General features: G+C 41.7%; 2 protein-coding genes across 2 annotated transcripts in view; both read left to right on the top strand.

The window, feature by feature from the left end:
• Positions 1-310: 310 nt before the first annotated feature.
• On the top strand, positions 311-4,855 carry LOC118387745 (granzyme K). The gene is made up of 5 exons (XM_035776418.2): positions 311-516; positions 647-794; positions 1,175-1,328; positions 3,589-3,858; positions 4,058-4,855. The coding sequence occupies exons 1-5, from the start codon at positions 432-434 to the stop codon at positions 4,235-4,237; spliced, it is 837 nt and encodes a 278-aa protein (XP_035632311.1). The 5' UTR covers positions 311-431; the 3' UTR covers positions 4,238-4,855.
• A 6,884-nt stretch (positions 4,856-11,739) lies between these two features.
• Positions 11,740-24,366, top strand: part of rai14 (retinoic acid induced 14) — a 44,669-nt gene continuing 32,042 nt past the window's right edge. Inside the window, exons 1-2 of the mRNA XM_052525824.1 lie at positions 11,740-12,005; positions 12,765-12,847. Coding sequence (XP_052381784.1) covers positions 12,812-12,847 — 36 coding nt within the window. The 5' untranslated portion in view covers positions 11,740-12,005; positions 12,765-12,811. The remainder of the gene's footprint in view (positions 12,006-12,764; positions 12,848-24,366) is intronic.

The raw sequence follows: 24,366 nt of genomic DNA on the forward strand, positions 1-24,366 counted from the left end.
GTTGAATTCACATTAGTTGATAACTCAACCAAATGTAAATCAAAACTAGACTTTGAACTGGCGTCTGTGCCCAGTGGTGTAGCACTCATTTGAGCATGTCGTGAACTTATCTCAGAAGTTCCTCCTTAAATCAAACCTTTATCCACTTATCTTGTACACCACTTCAATGTTTACTCTGTTCTTAATTATAAAATGCTAAAACACATGACACATTTCTCCAGCTCAGGTTCACATATTTTTCAAGCCGTGTAACAGTGAGAGAGCAAAGGTGTCAAAACCAAGGCATTGTCTGCAGGTGTTGTGAACAGCAGATGTGTTTGTACAAACCACAAGAGAAACCTCACAGCAAAAGCAGAGCCATCTCAGCCCCCTTATCTCTCCTACTGAACACTCATAAAATGTGCCTTCTTCCATGGACTCAGTGAGTTGAGATGGAGAGATTCAGCAGAATCATACGTTTTGGGGGACCACTGCTGCAAACCACCCTCTTGATTGTCTCTGTTTGGAAATTAGCAGGTAAGGGCAATGAACTTTTATGTCTATCTTTCAACCTGTGCCTGGCTGTGTTTCACGATGTGCCACTCTAAAGCGCTGTGCTGCTGTGTCTATTGTGACACATTGCAATGATGATGTCTTCTTCTCTCAGCTTGCTCTGAGGTTACAATCGTGGGGGGACATGAGGTCAAGCCTCACTCCAGGCCGTGGATGGTGTCCCTTCAGGTCAAGAACAATCACATATGTGGGGGCACTCTGATCCGAGACCAGTGGGTTCTGACGGCAGCTCACTGTAAGGGGTAGGTTAATTTGCTGATAACTTGGATTTAACACCATGTTAATATCTCAATTACTGAGTTCAGGCAAGGACACCATCTTTATTTTTATTTATAACGTTTATTTGGCAGGGACAGTGTACAACAAAACATAAGTGTCAGAGTATGAGAAGTGATACGTTGCACCAGATTTATCTGAAAGCTAATTGGATGAAAACATTATGTACAAACAGACATTTAAAACCATAGAAAAAGACATACAGACATGTACATACACCATGCTTAGAAAATAAGTGCTTTTTGTTTTGCTTTTACCTCATTTGCATGTGGATAAAGTATTTGGAAACGGCAGCTCAGAGGAAATTATGTAATGTGAGCAAGAAAAACGTGGTCTTGAATTTCAGTGTCTTCGGTGAGTCTAAGAAATTCGTGGAAGCCCTCCTTGGAGCTCACTCTCTGACAAGCAGCAAAAACACACAGCGTGTAGCCATTGAGGAGTACTATGTGCCTGGCACCTACAGTGACAGAACCAAGGAAGATGACATCATGTTAATCAAGGTGAATTAATCACAGCAAAAGCATGCACTCTGGGGTGCTGTGCCTCGTTAGTTGGTCATTTTTTCACAATTCCTGACATTTAATCCTAGTAACAATTCCCTGTCTTTGGTCAGTTAGGATCACCACTTTATTTTAAGAATGTGAAATGTCAGAATAATAGCATAGAGAATGATTTATTTCATATTTTATTTCTTTCATCACATTCCCAGTGGGTCAGAAGTTTACATACACTCAATTAGTATTTGGTAGCATTGCCTTTGAATTGTTTAACTTGGGCCAAACGTTTCGGGTAGCCTTCCACAAGCTTCCCACAATAAATTGGGTGAATTCCCATTCCTCCTGACAGAGCTGGTGTAACTGAATCAGGTTTGTAGGCCTCCTTGCTCGCACACGCTTTCTCAGTGCTGCCCACAAATGTTCTATACGATTGAGGTCAGGGCTTTGTGATGGCCACTCCAATACCTTGAATTTGTTGTCCTTTATTGTCCATTCTGCCACAACTTTGGAAGTATGCTTGGGGTCATTGTCCATTTGGAAGACCCATTTGCGACCAAGCTTTAACTTCCTGACTGATGTCTTGAGATGTCGCATCAATATATCCACATAATTTTCCTTCCTGATGAAGCCATCTATTTTGTGAAGTGCACCAGTTCCTCCTGCAGCAAAGCACCCCTACAACATGATGCTGCCACCCCTGTGCTTCACGGTTGGGATGGTGTTCTTCGGCTTGCAAGCTTCCCCCTCTTTCCTCCAAACATAACGATGGTCATTATGGCCAAGCCGTTCTATTTTTGCTTCATCAGACCAGAGGACATTTCTCCAAAAAGTACGAACTTTGTCCCCATGTGCAGTTGCAAACCGTACTCTGGCTTTTTTATGGCGATTTTGGAGCAGTGGCTTCTTCCTTGCTTAGCGGCCTTTCAGGTTATGTCGATATAGGACAATTTTTACTGTTGATAGATACTTTTGTACCTATTTCCTCCAGCATCTTCACAAGGTCCTTTGCTGTTGTTCTGGGATTGATTTACACTTTTTGCACCAAAGTACGTTAATCTCTAGGAGACAGAACGCGTCTCCTTCCTGAGCGGTATGATGGCTGCATGGTCCCATGGTGTTTAAACTTTTTTAAATTTTTGTTTTTTTGTTTTTTTTAGCCCGTTTTCTCCCCAATTTCGTGGTATCCAATTGTTTAGTAGCTATTATCTTGTCTCATCGCTACAACTCCCGTAAGGCTCGGGAGAGACGAAGGTTGAAAGTCATGCGTCCTCCGATACACAACCCAACCAAGCCACACTGCTTCTTAACACAGTGCGCATCCAACCTGGAAGCCAGCCGCACCAATGTGTCGGAGGAAACACCGTGCACCTTGGTTAGCGGGTACTGCGCCTGGCCCGCCACAGGAGTCACTGGTGCCCGTTGAGACAAGGATATCCCTACCGGCCAACCCCTCCCTAACCCGGACGGGGCTAGGCCAATTGTGCATCACCCCACAGACCTCCCGGTCGTGGCCGGTTACGACAGAGCCTGGGCGCGAACCCAGAGTCTCTGGTGGCCTTTAACCACTGCGCCACCCGGGAGGCCCCCCATGGTGTTTATACTTGCGTACTATTGTTAGTACAGATGAACGTGGTACCTTCAGGTGTTTGGAAATTGCTGAACCAGGCGTTTAGAAAGGATGAACCAGACTTGTGGAGGTCTAAAAAAAAATTCTGAGGTCTTGGCTGATTTATTTTGATTTTCCCATGATGTCAAGCAAAGAGGCACTGAGTTTGAAGGTAGGACTTGAAATACATCCATAGGTACACCTCCAATTGACTCAAATGATGTCAATTAGCCTATCAGAAGCTTCTAAAGCCGTGACATAATTTCCTGGAATTTTCCAAGCAGTTTAAAAGGCACAGTCAACCTATTGTATGTAAACTTCTGACCCACTGGAATTGTGATACAATGAATTATAAGTTAAATAATCGGTCTGTAAACAATTGTTGGGAGAAATACTTGCGTCATGCACAAAGTAGATGTTCTAATCGACTTGCCAAAACTATAGTTTGTTAACAAGAAATTTGTGGAGTGATGGAAAAAACTAGTTTTAATGACTCCAACCTAAGTGTATGTAAACCTCCGACTTCAACTCTATTTGTTTATTGAAGATGACATGAGGACGCTTGCATCACGCAGCGCAAGATACGCCAAGTCTGCATGTCATCTTCACAAGCTAATCACCTGATGCTTAACAGTAGGGGGTGTTTTGTTCTTACAGCTGAAGATGAAAGTCAAGGTAAACAGCAAGGCAGTGAAGGTGAAAGAGGTTTCAAAGTCTGGCAAAGACCTCCAGGTTGGCACACAGTGCCAGGTGACAGGATGGGGGGTGGTAAGTGCTACGGGTAGCATGCCGTCAGACACACTGCAGGTGGCGGAGGTGGACATACTGGACAGGAAGCTCTGTGACTGCTTCTACAACAGAAACCCTGTGATCACCCAGGACATGCTCTGTGCTAGCAACAACAAAAGACAGGCAGATGCTTGCAAGGTAAGGTTTGTGGGGGAACTGATAGATCTAACTACATATATTACCATTTTGTTGCAAGATACTGACTGTGTGGGTATTTTTGTCATGGGAATTTGTTGCATTACCCTTTGAACCAGTCACATGCCATGAGCTCTAGTTGGTCCAACCAACATCCATGTTAACCTGCATGAAAGGTCAAATGTTTGTTGACCTTTTCCAGGGGGATTCTGGTGGTCCGTTGGAGTGTAAGAAAGCCTTTGTAGGCTTGGTTTCTGGGGGACTGGGCTGTGGCAACCCCAAGAAGCCTGGAGTATACACCCGGTTCTCCAAAAGACACCTGGATTGGATCCACAAGATCATCAAACATCAATCAAATACCACCAATGTTGACATACTGTAAGGATATAATGGGTCAGACCATAGATTGTTTGAACCTGAATCAAATACAGTCCAGCTCCTAGGCCCCTAAGGCTCATACAATACATGTGTTTCTGTCATCACCCGTTTGCCTCTCTGTTTAATATATAAAGAGTAACTGCAACTATAGTGGTGTTCACTTTTTCCTGACAGTTTTCTTTTTCCTTCTAGAGCAGTGGCAACCCGTCATTTATGTATTTCCTTTAGGGAGAGCGGTTGTCTTTGCTGGATCTCAATGTGTCAAACAAGGTTTCTCTGTTGCACATCTCTGTAGGACATCAGCTTTAGGTATATCCATTACCTCGCCGGCATTTCTGTTTTTTATAGCTTGAACTGTCCATGGGCGTCAGGCTACAACTGTATATCTGCTTGTGTGGGTCACACAGCTTGGTTACATTTCTATGCCTAACAATGTGAGCCCCACATTTTTAGCAAAGAAACAATAACAAAAAAAGTAACAATTTGAGCCCCACATTTTTTTTGTGGGTGGGTTTGCTTGTTTTGCTTGTTATTTTGACATTAAAACGTGTCACATATTAGTTTGCAAACATGTAAAAAAATAAAATAAATAATTGAGTTAATAAAGCTATATACAACCATGGTCTCTTTTTTGCTTTCTTGAGTAAGACAGCTCCAAAATGCAGGTGTTTCTGTGGTGGTGGGGTTGCCACCGGAAAATACGGAGTGTAGGGGTTGCTAATGTTCTCTAGTTGCACTGTGATTGGCTCAGTGTTCTGTCACTCATGGGGACACTACGTCACTGCCAAAATTAAGGGTAGAGGTCGAAAATTCAATAGCCTTGGGTGCTGCCATAGAGTTACATTAGAAGTGCCCATCCAAGAAGGCTCAAGGTCATTGGCCACAGATAAAATTACATCAAATCACGTTATCTCTACAGTAGCTTTGATTGGACTGATACTTTCAACATTTTAGCTAGCAGTCATCATCATGAATCAAGTCGACAATCTACTGGCAAATTATTTTTTATCCTTGTCATATGAAAATAAATAATGAAGAGAAATTATAGATAAAACATATCGGGGCTCATCGGCCATTGGACATAAACATTACATAACAAGTTGGAAATTGTAAATTCAACAATGAGTGGTTTGGAGGTAATCAGTGGCTAACTGCAAGCATTGCAAAGCAATCCCTAGCCTGCTATTCAGTGGAGTGGGTGTGTGGTCCCAATTCTGGGTTTAAGGGTCTCGTTTACAAGCTTAAAATGGTAAACATTCAACATTGGCCATGCTGTCAAATCTAGCATAATTTCTGCTGTGCTGAAAACAACTGGAAACTCAGAACAGGGAAATCTGATTTCAAGACAACTGGGAACTCGGGAAAAAACTAGCTCCGACTGGGATAATACATTTTGAACGGTCATCCAAATCGGAATTGTTAGTCGGAAACTCTGGGTTCTTTCTAGAGCTACGACCTGAAGATCACTGCTGTCATCATGATTCAACCTTGTTTTTTCCTGAATTCCCAGTTGTCTTGAACGCACCATAAATCCAGAGAATGCCATACTTTGATGACAAAGTTTGATGACAAAATCTGCCCACGAAGGACCTTCCTGTTCAAGTGAGCACAGCACAACAAGGTGAGTCCAAAAATGTGTAATATGCCAGGGAGATATGTATACTGTAGCTAAGAAAGTGTGTTTTGTGTAGTAAGCTGTTAGTAGCCCATGTGCCTCACCCTAATAATTTGGTCCATTTTCCCCTCTTAATTTTTCCTACTGTTCTGACTTGGTGGTGCACACGTAGCATATAACCTGTTTTAAATAAATGTAATCATTGAATATTGTAAGAGCTTTAATTGTCTGCTTATATGCCCCCTTGATTTATCTTATGGTTCTGACTTGATGTACAGGGAGAATGCTGTAATGCTGTAATGCATGTTCTGAATTCTGTCGCTGTACATTTAAAAAAGTGCTGAACAAATACTTATATTGACAACGTTTGTCCTAGCTCGCTCATTAATGTCTTAATCGAAATTACGGATTGCCTCTTATCCGCTTGTCTGCCTCTTATCCGCTTGTCGTCCTCTTATGCCATAGTTTGTACATCTCAATTGTCAGTAGAAAACATATTTATTTAAGCAAGTCAATCATATCAGCTATGTTCTTTTTAAAAGTAGTAAATTAGGCTGAATGAACTGTTTCACTGCCAGACAAGGCTCCGCTGATAGCCAGGTGTAGCAGTGGTAAGGTTTTGGGACTGTAAGCCCTAAAACTTTGTGCGCACAATTTGTCACTGTTATAGTGCAATTCATGTATTGTTTAGTGTTGTGTAGTGACTTTGTTGGCATGCATCCCCCCCAAAAATGTGTTACATGCTAAAATCGCCACTGTTCTAGAGGATGCATGTTTCACTGAAAAATTGTGTGAAGAATTTCCATGCATTCTCAAGCTGAGATAAACATTAAGCATTGGATGCCCTCTGTTGAAACCATTTAAATGCTTTGGTAAGTGCAGCACAGCACACATTCACATTATACAAATATGTAAAGAGTCAGAGGGCAAGAATGAACTGCAAAGACCACAGCAAAGACAAGCACAATAACAACTATTCACTTTTGTGTTGTCTGCAAAATATATTTCATTACGCAGTAAAATAGATCATGTCACTTAGTCATTTACAAAATCAAAAAAACAAGCAAAGCCACCCTGCTGAGTTCAAGCGGATAGCTTGAGGGACAACTGTTTTTCAACAACAACACTTCTCATTGGCTACCATTATTTCTAAAACTAATATAGAGATGTTCTTGATTTTAAAAATACTATAACACTGACATCAGACTAATAATGGATGAAGAGGACGACAATGTAGAGTAGAGACTCATGGGAGTAGAGACTCATGGGAGCAGAAGTATCTTTGCTGGAGGATTGCAGCTTTCAGTACCAAACTTATGCCCCAAAAACCTGGGGAAATTGCGAAAAATATCAAGATAAAAACATAGGGAATTCAATACCATTTTTAGAGCTCACTCCTGTCATGAGATTGTTTTCTGTGGGTGTGTCATGTCAAAGTAAAACGCTTCAATCAATGTAAGTATGAGAAACACATACCGTAACATGTCTGACAGTTGATTCAATCAGAGAGCAGAAGCCTAATTGTGGGTTCATACTTCAGCCCACTATGACTCAGCCAAGCAATCTCATCTCTGAGCCAAGGGAGACCAGAGAGTGGCAATCTAATAGCCAGGTCCGCTATGTTCACAATGGTTATATATCTCCAGAGCAGAGCATCTTGCACTTTACGACTCACAGGCCTCAGCGCCATACTGATGAACGAGAGTAGAGAGGAAATTACAGAGCATTATCACCATCTACTGGACAAAGTATTTAAGAAAGTGCCTCACACAGAGTAACATCACACAACTGCAGTATTGATGCAATCTCAGGGTGAGTATTAGTTGAAATTAATGGCATGTTTTATGGATGATTTTGAGTGAGGAATGCCAAACCTGACAAGAAAAAGGTGCATAGAAGGAAAGTTTTGGTGCAGAAATGTCCCATCTCTGTTAACAGTTTTAGTTAAAGAAATAGGATAATAGTAGATCTACACACATCAATCCCTTTTTTGCTCATGACCTCATTAATCTCCGACAGTTTTGCCACAAAACCCTCAGTGGAGGATATTTCACTGCCGTTACATCATGATTGAGACATACAGTGATACTCCTCCAGTAGTCTTCACGGTAGAGTTGGCTCAATTTCCAACATGCTGAAACAAAATTGGGGTTAGGTAGGGTCTGGGATAGGCTGTTCTTCAGTCCTGGTCGTGGGGACCCATAGGAAGTTGTCCAACACAGTATTAACATTCCAGTTGACATAGGCCTACTGTAAATATACAACATAACCAGGCCGGTGAAAGCCTATGGCAACGTGGATTAGTATTTCGACAGATGTAGGCCACCACTGCTTAAGGCAGCTTTTGTTGTTTCATTAATCCAGCCAAATGTCTTTGTAACATGGATTCATGGATGATTCAAAATGCCCTGAAGTATGGTTTTTAAATGTTTGTGATTGTAATAAACCATGCTGCCGAGGAGAAGAGAGTTATCATATCACAGTTGTTTACGTGGGATATAGACAGAGCATCAAAGCAGACATAGCCAACCGTATCAGAAGTAAAAAAAGATGTGCATTGGTGGGCAAAGCAGAAAAATAGACAGAACTGCACAACACTGACTGCCCGGCCAACTGTACTACAAAGTCTATTTGGAGTTTATACAGACAGGACTGTTGCTATTTTTGTGCTCCAACACGTGGCGCAGCCTTCAAGAGAGTGCAGAAATTGAATCTGCAGTAGTGATGGGTCGGCTCTAAGAGCCGGCTCTTGTAGGTGAACGTTGGAAGCCGGCTTGCATATCAGAAGAGCCGAAACTATTAAAAGAATATATACAAAAATGAAGATATGAATAATTCAAAGATTTAAATGAAGGGAATTAACTAATTCAAAGAACTAAAAAATAAATAAAATAATATAGGCCTAAATACTCAAGCACACACATTCGTTCTGACTGTCTGGTCAGACTAACAGCCTCACCTGTTGTTCCTGTCAATCAGACACGCAGTGTCAACCAATGAACCAAAGATGCGTGAGGGAGGGCCGAGCCAACTCACTCACCGTCACACACTTAGCAGCAGAGGAGAGAGAGTAAGGACAGCTGTGAAAACAACAGCTGGAAAATGAGTTGGAAGCACAATAGCATTTGGATGCATTTTAATAATGTAGACAACGTTAGAGCACAGTGTAGAATTTGCCAAAACAAAATCTCATATAAAGCCGGTTCTACACACAACCTACACAGGCATATGCGAACTGTGCACCCAACTGTGAAGCTAGCTGTAGCGGAGCTTTGAGAAACTAGCGGGCCTGCCAGTGATAGTGGTGGAGCCACTCAGTCAAGTAGGCCTACTCCGCGACCCACAGCAACGCAGTCTTCTATGAACCAGTTTATGCCAATGTCCATGTCTGTAAAAAACAAGGCCAAATTGATATTGCATTGGCTAAAATGATTGCCACCGATTTCCAGCCATTTTCAATCGTGGAGGACAATGGTTTTAGAAATTATAGCAATAGTCTAAATACAATGTACACAATTCCATGCAGGAACACCCTTTCAAAATCACTTATTCCACAACTGTACGAGAGCACACAGGCTTCAGTGCAGGAAAGAGTCCAAAAAGCTACTGCAGTTTGCCTTACCACTGACTGCTAGACATCAAGGGTAGCCACTTCTTACATGTCAGTTACATGTCACTTCATTGAAGATTTTTCGATGTCTAGCTATCTTCTGGACTGCTATGAGTTCAGCGACAGACACACCACAGAGAACTTGGCAGAGGAACTGTTGAGAGTGGCCAGAGAATGGCAAGTAGATGGAAAAATGGTCTGTTAAGTTAGCGATGATGCAGCTAACATGACCAAAGCCATGAGAATTTGAATGCCATGTCTTGCCCACACAATCAACCTGATTGTAAGAGATGCTCTGAAGGTGATGAAGCCCACTGTGGACAAAGTTAAAGCATCTGTGTTATACACAGGAACATAGTAGGTGCTGAAAAACTAAAGTCTACACAATGCCAGATGGGGATGTCTAAGCTGAGGCCTAAACAAGACGGCATTACAAGGTGGAATTCAATATTTTATATGTTGAAGCGGTTTCTTGAGTCAAAGGATGCCATCATCTTTACCCTAGCCTTTGTCAATGCACCTGTTGATGCTCTGACGCAAGAGGAATGGGAGGTGGTGGTGGTGGGGGGGGGAGTCCTGGAACCCTTTGAGCAGGTTACAGTGGAGTTCAGTGGAGAGAGGTACAGTAAGCAGTTATTACTACATCATTATTTAATCCATTATTATACATATATATATATATATATATATATGAGCAGTAGATGAGAATGTTGTATCAGTAGACAAAACATGAACAAAATGATACTCCTGTGTAAGCATCTGCAGCTAATCACAGCCAGCCGCCAGAGACAAGCAAATGTAACCACAGGACATGTGACAGAGTTGATGGACACCCTATGTTCATCAATGGACAGAAAGTTCCACGGAATGGAATATAATCAAGTGCTATCAGAAACTGCTGCACTTGACCCCAGGTTTAAGAAGTTAGCCTTCAGTGATGCCAGAGCGATTGATGAGGCTCTTAGTATAACCCCATCAGCAGGCAGGGACAACAGGAAGAAGAGGGATCAGATGGAGCAGAAGCACCAGCAGTAGTGCCACAAACGTCTGCTGTTTGGATGCTGTTTGACGAGAGAGCAACTGGGAATGCAGCACGAAGGAATCCCTCAGCAGATGTCATAATGGAGGTCCGATCCTAATTGGAGGAGCCCCGCCTCCAAAGATCTGCAGATCCTCTGAGCTGGTGAAAGAACAAGGCCTCTGTCTACCCACGGCTTACTAAAGTCATGACAGGGAGACTGCACTGTGGCCACATCCGTTCCCTATGAGAGGGTCTTCTCAAAACCGGGACAAATAATTACTGAGAGAAGAAACCGCATCAGCCCCTCGAAAGTGAGGCGGCTTGCATTTCTGAATGCAAATCTCTTATGAAAGCAAAATATGGTCAGCATTGGTCTGTGCTGCTGGTTATAACATGGCAATAAAGAAGAGAGAGAAAAGAGGGACCAGTTTAATGTTTTAACTGGGATGCTGCAGTTTTGCACATTGTTATTTATTTTTCTTTGAAATGGTGCAATATTATATTTTTATGTTGTTCAGATTGTATTCGTTTTGAATAGGTACATTTATATGCACTTTGTTTATATACATTAGAAAGTTATACTTTAAATGCACATGTGTAATAGCATCCTTCTTTTTTACATTTATTTCACTTTGTGGGATGCTGCAGTTTTGCAAATTGTTATTTATTTCTCTTTGATATGGTGCAATATTATATTATGCTGTTCAGATTGTATTCGTTTTGAATGGTTAGATTTGTATGCACTTTGTTATATTCATTAAAAAGTTATACTTTAAATGCAAATGTTTAATAGCATTCTTTTTTCATAACAAACCAATGCATTTTTAAATACGTTTTGGTTAAGGTAGAGTATGATTTCAATTAATACTTTAATTAGAATTGTTTTAACACCAATCATAGTCAAACTATCGCAAACTGTTTGACTTGAAAAAATACAAAACGTATTTTTTTTAAAGAGCCGTTTGGGAGCCAAAAGAACCGGCTCTTTGTGGTGAGCTGAGCCGAACGAGCCCGCTCACTGAGAAGAGTCGGAATGCCCATCACTAATCTGCAGAAATGTAGTGTGATTTCGTGTAGACGCTTTTCTTCTCTACAGTGGTAGAGATGTGTGATCGCCCCGATGTCGGTGTTGTAAACAGTTTTTACTCCTGTAATTGAAATAAAAGCAAGACTATAATTGAATTGCACATGTATTGTACAAAATGTTTATTCATGAATGGGAATATGCAGAAGAGTTTGGTCACGAGGGAAGAATGACGTCACCCTTTCAACCCGTTGAACAATCAGAGAGCTCCCGGTCAAGCGACAGGGACTTGAATAGCCCAACTTTTAATGTATTCTGCCTGAACCAAGCCAGCATAGCCTATCTTGGTGGTCTTATTTGTTCATATTAGCCACTCCTTTTCTATGTGTCGATGCTATTTGAATAGATTTCTACCGACTGACAATTTAGTCAACTCTGCATTGAACAGGTTTTGTAGTCTATCAAGAGCAGGCTATTCCTCTGTGAGTCCAACTTTTATAGGGTAAGTGTCCAGTGTTCATATTTACGAAGTTGATGCTAGACTGAATTAACTGTTAGCTCGCTAGCTGTTCGTATCTTTCGCTAACGAGCAAGTTTGGTTGAATGAAACAAATGTATCGGATAAAAAAAGAATCAAAAACAATGCCGTTGAACATTGTGCACTAATGTAGCCATTATATTCAGTAATCTATTGCTACAGGCTACTGTAGACAACCTCAAAATCACGTCCAACGTGCCATGGGACTTGAGCGCTCGCTTGATACTTTGTAGCAGCCAAAAACTTCAGTCCCATGAGTTTGTTTTCATTCATTAGTGCTGGATAGGCTATGGCGCCTTTAGAATAATGAGCAAAGGGCAAGACACGTTTCTATTGCAAATTGTTAATATTACACAGTTACATAATATTAATGCTAATAAGGGCTAACTCTCAAATAAGTTAACATGTAATTCGACAATAATAATAATAATAATATATGCCATTTAGCTGACGCTTTTATCCAAAGCGACTTACAGTCATGTGTGCATACATTCTACGTATGGGTGGTCCCGGGAATCGAACCCACTACCCTGGCGTTACAAGCGCCATGCTCTACCAACTGAGCCACAGAAGGACCACTGACAAAGTGTTACATTTTCACATTTTGTTAATGCCTCGCGCTGTTGCACTTTACATACTATTTAGAGTTAGCTTTTTCAGCAGTTAGGCTTATTAAAAGTGTAAGATGTGTAACTATGCATTTTTTGTTGTTGTTCGTTTCAGAGCCTCTCCTGGACAAGTGGGGGGAAACTGTATGGACCAGGTTTAACATGAAGAGCCTTAAAGCAAAGTTTAGGAAGAGCGACGTAAGAACATGCATCACTTGTCAGTGGGGTTGGGTGGTGGTGGTATGTTATTGCCTGACAGAATGTTTTCATCCATTCATCCATTCATCCGTATGGCTCTGTGACTGTCATAGCAATGAAGCCCTCAGCCGTAAAGCTATTTCAATAACAGGTTGTTTCTCCATAGTTGTGACTGAATCATTTGGGTGTGACTTTTCCAGGCAGGGAGTATTCTAAAGATCCTACAGGAAGTGAGCAGCTTCCACTGAGTATGACTCATTGGTCGTCACGGTGACCTGTATCAGACAGCATTAGTGCCAGAGAGTGGCCATGAAGGGGGGGGGGCGATTTTAGACACTTTACATTGGCTACCTCCGTCATCTCGGAGGAGTACGTACCTAATCAGGAAGCTGGGGAGAAGTCCGAAAGTCAGGGAGTAGGACACTCAAGTTTGGGTTTTCATAAATCAATTTACATTTCAGAACCGTTCCTATGTTATTGACAGGCAGAGAATTTAAATGCAGAATACCTTCACTGAAATATGTAAGAGTTGATGAGTCCTCCTGTGACACTGGAATACTAAGAGTTGCCAAGAGGCCCAAAAACTGTTTCAGGTTGGGATTATCTGTGGGAAAAGTACTTTGTTTAGCACTTGACGTGCGCCTTAAATCATAGGACATACATGGGAGGTATATTTTCTTGCATTATGCAAATCTGATGGGAAATTATTTCCCTAGATACCTCTATTAGCTTGTAATTATAAAAGTGTGAGGCTAAATGCAAATATTAATGCCACAGATAATGGAGTCGTGGATGTGATGCTTTTGTGGTGAAACATAACCATGGCTTATTGCTGATGAATGTAGTTTAACAGTGGGAGTTGCAACCCGTGGGTGTTTTTCACATTAGGTTGCTTAGGAACAGTCGGTCTGTATCTCTGTGACCATCTACTTCACACCCACTTAATCACTTCTCACACGTTTTTTTTGCTATTAAAAATTCCTCTTCTGTCCTCAAGATTGGCTACAGTTCACTCTTTCCACTGGTTGCCTTAGTGTTAGTAGATCGAAAATGACCTAAACTGTGACCCGGTTCTCTACTCTCATCCTCACAAGAAACACATCGTTCACTGGTGGTCATGGTAGAGTCTTGGACTGAATACATTCAAAACAAACTGCTCACTCGGGGAAAAACCCCATCAGAACCAGCCGTAGACTTGCCTTCTTTATTAATGGATACATTATATTTTTGTTGAATTCTGGTTTAGTATACAATTGATCCCATTTTATGAATTTAACATGCTACTACTAGTTTTAAGAAGAGGCTCATGAGAGGTTCTCAAGTTGAGCTATCGGCCTGTACATATTCCATGTGGCGTTTAGATGGACAGCCTAAGTCAATACCAGAACCATGTGCCATTATGAGCCTTGACTTTTCCTCTCATACAATCTGAGAAAACCCTCCTCATATGTCAGAGTAGTGGGATTACTGTGGATCAGCTAGCTCCACAGACCACATTCATTCTTCCCTCAGCCATACCAAGCTAATCAAGGGCAATAGAAAGAAAATATCCTCCTGATTCTATTTTAGGGCTGTGTGGTAGCCTGAGATTGTGTTGGAATTCATTCCAGAGCCAGACATTCATTCTTTTACAAAACAAGGAGACCTGGAATGCCAGTATATAAATCGTTTTATGTAGTCAGCCATTTGCCAACAAGTCATTTTAATGTAATGGCTATTTTATCCAAGGACTACGATAATGTTAACTGTCAAATCAATGCTAAATGTGTCTCTCGGGATTTTCTTAATCTACAATGATCTATTTGCAATAGGCATTCAAGTCAATCACTCTTACAACAGGGAACTCAGCTGAGAATGTTCAGGAATGGAGTGGAGTTGTGTCTACAGTGATTATAAGTGAAAAGTCTTGCCCAGCACTTCCAGCTATGTCATTATAGTTCATACATCCTAGTCTCAGCTATCCTTCCCCCTGCACCTCCTCCCCTACCCCCTGTTTCTTCTAGCCCAAGTGCATATTTTTCAGACTAGCCAGTAATTCCCTATAGACCTGTCCTTACCTGACACCTTCATTGAGTCTAGTTATCTAGTATGTATGCAACTCTCTGTTACAGATTAGCCTCTGTTGCTGCAACTGTGTCTTACTGGTTAGGCTCGACTGTGTTGCAATTGGCTCATACAGGTTGGACACAGTTCCGTTGACCTGATGCTGTTTTACGGAACGCAAGCGCCTTCACAACCCAAATTGGAACTGGATCATCTAGTAGGCCTGTATTGACAGAGCCAGGTGGTGTAAATGTGCTTTCCCAGCTTGGTATTAAACAGATTTAACGTTGCATGAAGGAAAATGTTATATCAAGTGAGCCATGTAAGAAAACAAGTTTCACTGGTTAAAAAAAAAAGTAGCCATTGTAAACTATTAGCAGCAGGTGTCTTACAGTGTCTAGCTATAAGGTCGTGGTAAAGGAGAAGAGCTGATGAATGTTTTTTTGTATGTATCTGTGAATATTGTTAGCATTTTAGTCGAAGCCCATTTGGCGATAGCAACAAAAGTGAGAGCCTTGTTTTTTTCTGTCTCAGTAAGTCTCTGTGGCTAATGGCCAAGCACATTCCCAGAAACCAGGTTATATCCAGTCTGCTCCCTCCCAGTCACCAATCAGAAATCCACAGCTGCAGTATCTAGACCACAGATCCAATCAGGAGAGAGCTTGAGACCTGGCCAAACTGCAGGTGACCAATCATAGAATCTGGCAGCGGCGCAGCATAAGGGAATGAGACTGGCTGGGCGCAGCGGGACAGGGAGGAGTTCAAGCCTCTGAAGTACTATGCTATTAGAGTCTTTGTAGATCCCTATTCCCAAGGTCTCTGTGGTTTACAGTAGCTACCTTCTGGTCTGGCCGAGTTACCATGAACAGTTTTGTACACACACACCTACACATTTCACAATATTCCTCATTTGAAGTATTGGAGAAATATAGATATTGGCATGTGTACTCGAGGTTGGTCCAGTCATTATTGTGGTATATCTATTGAAAATACCCACAGTCTGGCCGGTCGCGAGAAGAGAAATTGTAAACAAAACTGGAAGCTATTACAACCATGTGTGACCATGCTCATCTTGTTGTCATGTCAGCATACTACCGTGTCCCTGCATTACCCTTCTCCCTCCCAGACAGACTCTCTAGCCTACTACCATACTTCTGCACTGGAGTTGATGTATTACCCTGCCCTGGCTGCCCAGAGGGATTAACAAAGGCTTGTCTCAACATACCGCCCCCTCCAATCCCCTCTAGCCTCCAGACTGTGTCTAATTCATGCGTGTGCTGGATTATGTATCCTCGACTCACCAAACACGGCTGTCTGAATGATCTCAGCACAGAGCAGGCTACACGCACACTGTCTCTTATCTCTGTCGTCTTACTGAAAGGCCTCTTAATGGGGGGACAGTGACAGTAAACCGGTGTAGGAGGGCTTTAATCTGGGCTTCCTGGTGGGGTGTGTGGGGGGGGGATAGATCCCATAGGCTTGTCTGAGGGGGGTCTCAGAGACAGCCCAAACACTGACGTGGAGTTTATTAAAACTAGCACCACGTGGATTCTTTATCAGTTGTTTACAGAAGCAGAGACAAAGTAGTGGAACTTGATCAATAACAGAAGGCTTGACTCCCAGTAATTCTAGGTTGAGCTGACGCTGACCTGGAGCATGGTATAGGATGGCTCTGTGGATGTTTAGAGCGCGGTGCTAATTCTGTCTGTGTTTGAACGTCACAATGAGAAAAAAATAAATAATGTTGTAATAAATCAAATGTTCCTGAGCTCGGGCTGTGGCGTCGGTTACATTATCGCCAGGAATGAGGTAATGATACAGTCCACTGATCACTGATGAAGGGAATGCCACTAGAGTAGTGGGAGAAAGAGAAACTTAAGTAGAGATGTAAAGGAAGGCCTCCCTTTAAAGTTAACGCACGGAGTTATTGGATTTAGGACATCTTGCATTACTGCAGGCATGACATGTGACCTGAAGGAGTCCAGGTGAAAAGCTTGGAAGTGAGATCACTGACAAGGTCAGACAACAGTGTCAATTTGTTCGCAGAACATCCCTCCTCTGGTCCATCTGATTCAGCTGATATTTTGTTAGTTGCGCCTCCATAATGCATAGAGTGAGAAGAGGAAACTAAGTAATGAATGTGTTTCTGTGAGGGAGAGCTGTTTTTCCTGCAATTTCTCAACAGGCATTCAGTGTTTCTGGAAATGGGGAGCTTTCTAAGTCGAATGTTGCTTATTTATTGAACAGGAAAGGCTATTTGTGTTAGTACTGGGCTTATTTATTGAACAGGAAAGGCTATTTGTGTTAGTACTGGGATTTCTTATTGAACAGGAAAGGCTATTTGTGTTAGTACTGGGCTTATTTATTGAACAGGAAAGGCTATTTGTGTTAGTACTGGGCTTATTTATTGAACAGGAAAGGCTATTTGTGTTAGTACTGGGCTTATTTATTGAACAGGAAAGGCTATTTGTGTTAGTACTGGGCTTATTTTTACTGTATGCATCAAAAGCGACATTTAGGCCTCACCTTGGGGACGTAACTGAAAGGAAACTCCTGCACAATAATAAACCTTGTGCTTCTCCTGCACAATAATAAACCTTGTGCTTCTCCTGCACAATAATAAACCTTGTGCTTCTCCTGCACAATAATAAACCTTGTGCTTCTCCTGCACAATAATAAACCTTGTGCTTCTCCTGCACAATAATAAACCTTGTGCTTCTCCTGCACAATAATAAACCTTGTGCTTCTCCTGCACAATAATAAACCTTGTGCTTCTCCTGCACAATAATAAACCTTGTGCTTCTCCTGCACAATAATAAACCTTGTGCTTCTCCTGCACAATAATAAACCTTGTGCTTCTCCTGCACAATAATAAACCTTGTGCTTCTCCTGCACAATAATAAACCTTGTGCTTCTCCTGCACAATAATAAACCTTGTGCTTCTCCTGCACAATAATAAAACCTTGTGCTTCTCCTGCACAATAATAAACCTTGTGCTTCTCCTGCACAATAATAAACCTTGTGCTTCTCCTGCACAATAATAAACCTTGTGCTTCTCCTGCACAATAATAAACCTTGTGCTTCTCCTGCACAATAATAAACCTTGTGCTTCTCCTGCACAATAATAAACCTTGTGCTTCTCCTGCACAATAATAAACCTTGTGCTTCTCCTGCACAATAATAAACCTTGTGCTTCTCCTGCACAATAATACACCTTGTGCTTCTCCTGCACAATAATAAACCTTGTGCTTCTCCTGCACAATAATAAACCTTGTGCTTCTCCTGCACAATAATAAACCTTATGCTTCTCCTGCACAATAATAAACCCCACCAACTGCAATGGTTCAGAAAACCAGCATCTTCGCCAAGATCACATGTGAGGGAAAACATGATGTTCTTACTCTCAAACGCATACATATGCTTTCCAACAACAGTCCCTTGTCTGTACCCCTGCCTTGGCTACTCATCACCTTTACAAGATGAAAAACGGTGAAGTTCATTTGGCCAAGCTCAGTCTGCACTGCGGCGATGGGGAAGCCAGAGGATGGACTGAGAGACTTGACGCAAAAGGAAATGTGGAAATTATAATTTCTTCCCTCTGTTTATATAGCAGTAATTGATGCCATGGCAATATACAGTCGAGTATTTTTTGCATGATGTCTACACAATGGATTCCTAGCTACAATTGCTAGTCTAAATAGGCCATAAAGTTAATTTGACTAAATGTGGGGGTGTGCATTCAACACACATTTAGAGGTTTAATACCGTGAGGTAATAATGTACATGTGAAAATGTACTATTTTGTATGAAAAAAAATATGAGACTACTGCTATGTCTGAGAGTGGAAGTCTGTCTGAAACCTACCATATGTTCTTTGTTTAACTCTGATTTGTCTGTGGTCTCCAATCCCTTATTCTGTTTGGAGTTTCAAAGTCATGTATACTGCTCGAGCCTATTTGAGATTGCTTAAGCAATTTCAGCTGTTATTTAGTAGAAAGGATGCCTTGTTTTGGGGACATTGTGCATGTGCTTTGTGTTAGGAAGTGCTTGAAGTGAACATTTCCATTGTTTATCGTAATGCTGTAGATACTTGCCACCCTTTCTACACAGACATGCATCTGTGTGGTGGCAGACAGGCAATACCCATAGGGACGCACTTGAAGTGGTGTCAGACCTCGGGTCATCGGCTGTTCCTCAGATCATTTGTTTTGTGCAGTTGTCTTTGCTGAGCCTGAGAAACAAACCGTATTGCCTGTAGCAAGTTTGCGCTCCAGTGTAAAACTTTCTCCATAAGCCAAACATTAATATCATGGCTCTTGGGTTTTGCTTGTCCTTGGGGGTCCAGAGAAGAGAGAGAGAGAGAGTGACTTTTACAGTTGCTGTCTGTCTGCACTAAGTGGTCTCTGTGTAAATCTAGGCTGATGATTTCACCAGCAGGCCGTAGTGGAAGTCCTTCAGACCAGACCCGTTATGGTAGTACAGTGCACGATAGTGAGAATACCAGAGGCATCAGGAATACTTATACAGTACATTGCTCTTATTGTGTGGAGAAGTAATCCCTGAATAGTTGGCAAGGTAACAGTATAGAGAGAATACCAGAAGCTGGCTGAGTGACACAACTGTGAGCATTGGAATGAGAACAAGTCTACATATGGAAAAGTGTATTCGGATGGCAATCCAGAACAGAACACCCAATATACTTGACTATTGTGTAGAAAGTACATGCCTTGTTTCACAGTATTTACAGTTGAGGGAACACACTTTCCATGGACTGCTTCATGTCGAGCTTAACATACACTCGTAATCAAATGTTTACTAGTGTCTTGGTGTCTTTTTCCGAGCTTTTCCCTCTCACAATCTCCATAACCCCCCCAGGTCAAATCTATTTATACGATTTGGGCTGCAGATTATGGTCTAAGTGTACTTTTGCCCTCAGGAAATTGCATCCGGGATAGAGCTTTGCAAGATGGCCTCCTCTTTGTTGAGTGGGACACTCAAGCAGTTTCCAGAAATGTTGCATCTGCAATTCTCAGTAGGTCTTATGTAGTTTGTTTCTGTTCTGCAGTAAGTCCTCCTATACATGATTGATCTCTGCTATCCAGTAAAGAGCCCTGCTATCACCAGGGACCGCTGTGCTGCTAACCTGGTGTGACCCAGTGAGCTTCATTTACTGTGTGTTTATGATGTTGGCCCAGTTGCCTGCTGTACTGTAATGGGAGTGGCACAGTTAGGATCATTACATACTTGGTACAGCTAGGAGACCCAGGTGCTTGCATGACCTGTGACTAAATAAGTTCTGCTCTACATATTTTGTTGACTGTTTTAAGGGTCAGTCTTCTGATTTCCTTCTTCCTAATATAAAGTGTCTCAAACTAAACAAATACATTGAGTGTAGCTGAAGGAATTACAACTTTGCAGTCTGGGTTTGTTTTTTTCTATTGGAGAGACGGGGCCTCAGAGAACAGGAAGTGGACTTGAGTCTAGGACAGATTTTGGAATAACATTTGATGTGAACATTTATTTTCACCTAATTCATGTCTATTTTCTTTGAATTCTCCATGCTGGTTAGAAAAAGGATTTTGCTGAATTAGGATGAAATTGTGCATATCTGTTCCATTCAAAAGTCGTTTTGATATTCGTCATGGGGATTAGTATTTCATGTGATACTATCCGGTTTGACAACAAGCCTTCTTTTTTGAGATGTCACGTATGTCTCAGAGAGAGTATTGATAGGGGGTTCACCTGTTTGGTTTCTGACCGGCGCATCCGGTGAGGTTCACAGCCCATACATAAAGTAGTCCCCCTGTACTCCATACTGTAACCAGACTCATCAGGGATAGGGGTGTTTAGAGGAAAACCCACTCAGGAACATTACAATAATAACCTTTTTTAAAAATACTGTCAGGGTAATTCATGGCAAACATAGTCTATTTAGCATGTAATGTGCCCAAAAGGGAGTAGTTTCTCTATCATTGTGCTATCCTGCTGCCAGGCTATGAACAGAGACCATTGTGTAGTGATTTAGGGAGCAGAGTGCATGCTTTTCACAGGTTTGACCGGCCTATTGTATAGGAGATGGTACATGTTTAACCTGCCTATGGGCTGACACCATACTGTCTGTACCCTGGGGTTTAGGTTGGGAGACTATCATGGTGCTAGTTTCATAGGCAGATGAAACAATCCAATTTGTTGAAAATCACAATTTTGAAGTATTGCAGGTGTGTAGCTTGATACAGTACAAACTACCAAAAGAGGCCCACCTATCCTGCATTAGATCAAAACGAACAATATTGATACAGTTTTGTGAAAAGTTAGTTGATTTTGGAACGTTACTCAGATTTTCGTGAACACTACTCAGAGGACAACTGTTCCCGCCCCTCTCGTTCTCCCGAGGAAGACCTGTTAGAGATAAGGGCTGAATGTTTACTCTTGGAAGAGGGTGGTTATGTTTGTCCCACGTCTTTCTTTGCCCTGATGGTCATTTAGCCACACAAGCCCCTCCAGATAATGTTAAGTGTTTCCTGTTTTTACAGGGCTTGGCCCTGACTCAAGAGAGACCCCAGACCAGCCGATAGCCACTGGGCCATTTTACACAATATTTCTTTCAGCTCTGGGTTTATGAAGGGATGTCGCGAGTCATGGTTTAGTTTTATATGCGTCCAAATCCAAGTGAAAATATGTTCAATTGTTTACTCTTTAACTTTTGCATTAGTTTGAGTACATCGCAACTTCCTCCAACCCCTCACTCAAACTGATCATCTGTCTCCATGTTTGACAAAAGAGCATATTCCAAGCTGATCCATGTCTTCACTAATGTGATCCATGTACTTCTACTTATGGACAGTAGCCTAATTTGTAGCTAGTGTTTCCATGCTTTGGGAGGGGCTGACTCAGCCCGGATACAGTATACCGAGTTAGCTATTGCTCTAGATTTTGTTTTGAGTGAACATCTGCAGCAGTGAGGAGTCTCGCGTGACATATGTGCAAGGGCTGATACATACACATTTTAGTGTGGTGAGTGAGTGTACTATATAAGTAAGTGTGTATTACTATTATCTAGCATTTGCAAGATAATAGTAGGGGTGGGGGGGGGGTTACTGTTGTGTGTTTTATGGCAGTTTTATCAGAGGCACAGCATCCAGCCACGCCCATATTACAGTGGTTTTGAATTTGATCCATTCCATGGAATGTCACTCCCTTTGAAATTTGAGCATTGCATTCCGCTCCACTTCGTCCACTACTGTAGATCTGTCAAATGCAATGGTAAGGCATTCACAGTCCACTGCAGCAATATCCCGCCTCCTGTGTGTCCGTTTCATCTATCGCACTACACCGTACAGTCACGCGATATTGTTCAGTGTTCTGTTTGGTTAGTTCTTCTAGAGCACGGCAGTATTTTCATGTTTTGTTATCTTCTCCGTTCTACTGCAGTTGAAGTAATGCTGGTGCAACCACAGTTCCACAGACATCCTCTGGGTTCAAATGAAAGAGAACTGGGAACTGTGGATGTGGTTTGGAAATGCAGAGAAACTTCTCCTTGAAACTGTGAAATGTTTTTGCAGGCTCCAATCAACAACTTTATTATAGATTATTTACTAAATGTGAATAAGGCTAGTCGACATGTGAAATCCAGCTGGAGTGTAGGCCTAATGGGCAGGAAGGTGATGTGGACTTTGACCTCAGGCTGTCAGAAGTGCAGAGTGAGTGGTTTTTAATGGTGTTGGAGAACAGAGCAGACCAGAGCAGGACTGCCACCATTTAAAAGTAGCTGCACTGTGTCTCTGTATTAATCTGTAATCCCTGTTTACCCTCCTGCACATTCTGACAGTAGCCGCTATGGTCTCTCTATCTGGCTGGCTGGCTCACTCCCTTACTGTACTATACACTGACTGACTGTTATTGACTATCTTTGTCTGGCTCACTCCCTTACTGTACTATACACTGACTGACTGTTATTGACTATCTTTGTCTGGCTCACTCCCTTACTGTACTATACACTGACTGACTGTTATTGACTATCTTTGTCTGGCTCACTTCCTTGCTGCACTACCAAGGAGTCTGTCACTGACTGTCTGTAACTTCAAATCACATTTTTTGGTTGCGTACACATATTTCGCAGATGTTATCGCAGGTGCAGCGAAAGGCTTATATTTCTTGCTCCAACGGTGCAGTAATACCTGACAATACAAAACCATACACAAATCCAAAAAATAAAAACTAAGAAATTAAGAAATATCATAACGAGCAATGTCAGAGTCCGGAATATATATTTACCGTGCCTTCAGAAAGTATTCACACCCCTTGACTTTTTCCACATTTACAGCCTGAATTTAAAATGGATTCAATTGAGATGTTATGTCAACTTATGTTTTTTGAAATGTTTAGGAATTAATTTAAAATTAAGATAGTATTCACACCCCTTGACCTTTTCCACATTTTGTTGTTACAAAGTGGGATTCAAATCTATTTAATTGTATCTTTTTTTTTAAAGATCTACACAAAATATTCTAATGGAAGAAAATTCTAACTTTGTAAAAAAAATGGATGAAAAATAAAACGCATACAGTGCCATGGGAAAGTATTCAGACCCCTTGACTTTTTTCACATTTTGTTACGTTACAGTCTTATTCTAAAATTGATTTAAAAAATTTAAAAAATACTGAGCAATCTACACACAATACTCCATAATGACAAAGCTAAACCAGGTATTTCCTCTTTTTTTTGCAAATGTATTAAAAATAAAGCTTCACGTCTGGAGGAAACCTGGTACCATCCATACGGTGAAGCATGGTGGTGGGAGCATCATGCTGTGGACATGTTTTTCAGCGGCAGGGGCTAGTCAGGATAGAGGCAAAGATGAATGGAGCAAAGTACAGCGAGATCCTTGATGAAGAGCGCTCAGGACTTCAGACTGGGGTGAAGGTTCACCTTCCAACAGGACAACGACCTTTAGCACACAGCGAAATACAACGCAGGAGTGACTTCGGGACAAGTCTCTGAATGTCCTTGAGTGGCCCGGCCAGAGCCCGGACATGAACCCGATCAAACATCTCTGGAGAGACCTGAAAATAGATGTGCAGCAACGCTCCCCATCCAACCTGACAGAGATTGAGAGGATCTGCAGAGACGAATGGGAGAAACTCCCCAAATACAGCTGTGCAATGCTTGCACCAACTTTTTTTTATAAGCCTAATTATAGAATTACATATAGAATCCCTATTCATTCACGAGGATCTCTGTGGGCCTTGTCGTAAAGATTTATAATTTTAACTTTAAAATGTTTTACTTTTTATTGTCTCATGAACACAACCCGTTACACAAAACACCAAAAAGTGTCATGACATTTGGCGATTGTCATTAGGCCAGAATTAATGCGTCCACTGTTGTCTGCACACGGCTCAGTAGTGTCGGCCACTCATCCCTGCCGTGGCAAAATGTCAGTGTTCTCGTGGAACCACATCACATGTTAGCGCGTA

The sequence above is a fragment of the Oncorhynchus keta genome, chromosome 9 (genome assembly GCF_023373465.1).
Source record: "Oncorhynchus keta strain PuntledgeMale-10-30-2019 chromosome 9, Oket_V2, whole genome shotgun sequence".
Classification (NCBI taxonomy): Eukaryota; Metazoa; Chordata; class Actinopteri; order Salmoniformes; family Salmonidae; genus Oncorhynchus; species Oncorhynchus keta.

What these genes read in the sequence shown, in the direction of transcription:
- LOC118387745 (XM_035776418.2), top strand. Translation starts at nt 432, where the DNA reads ATGGAGAGATTCAGCAGAATCATACGTTTTGGGGGACCACTGCTGCAA. An exon ending in CTCTGTTTGGAAATTAGCAG is followed by an intron (nt 517 to 646) that starts GTAAGGGCAATG and finishes TTCTTCTCTCAG; the next exon opens with CTTGCTCTGAGGTTACAATC. An exon ending in ATGACATCATGTTAATCAAG is followed by an intron (nt 1,329 to 3,588) that starts GTGAATTAATCA and finishes TTGTTCTTACAG; the next exon opens with CTGAAGATGAAAGTCAAGGT.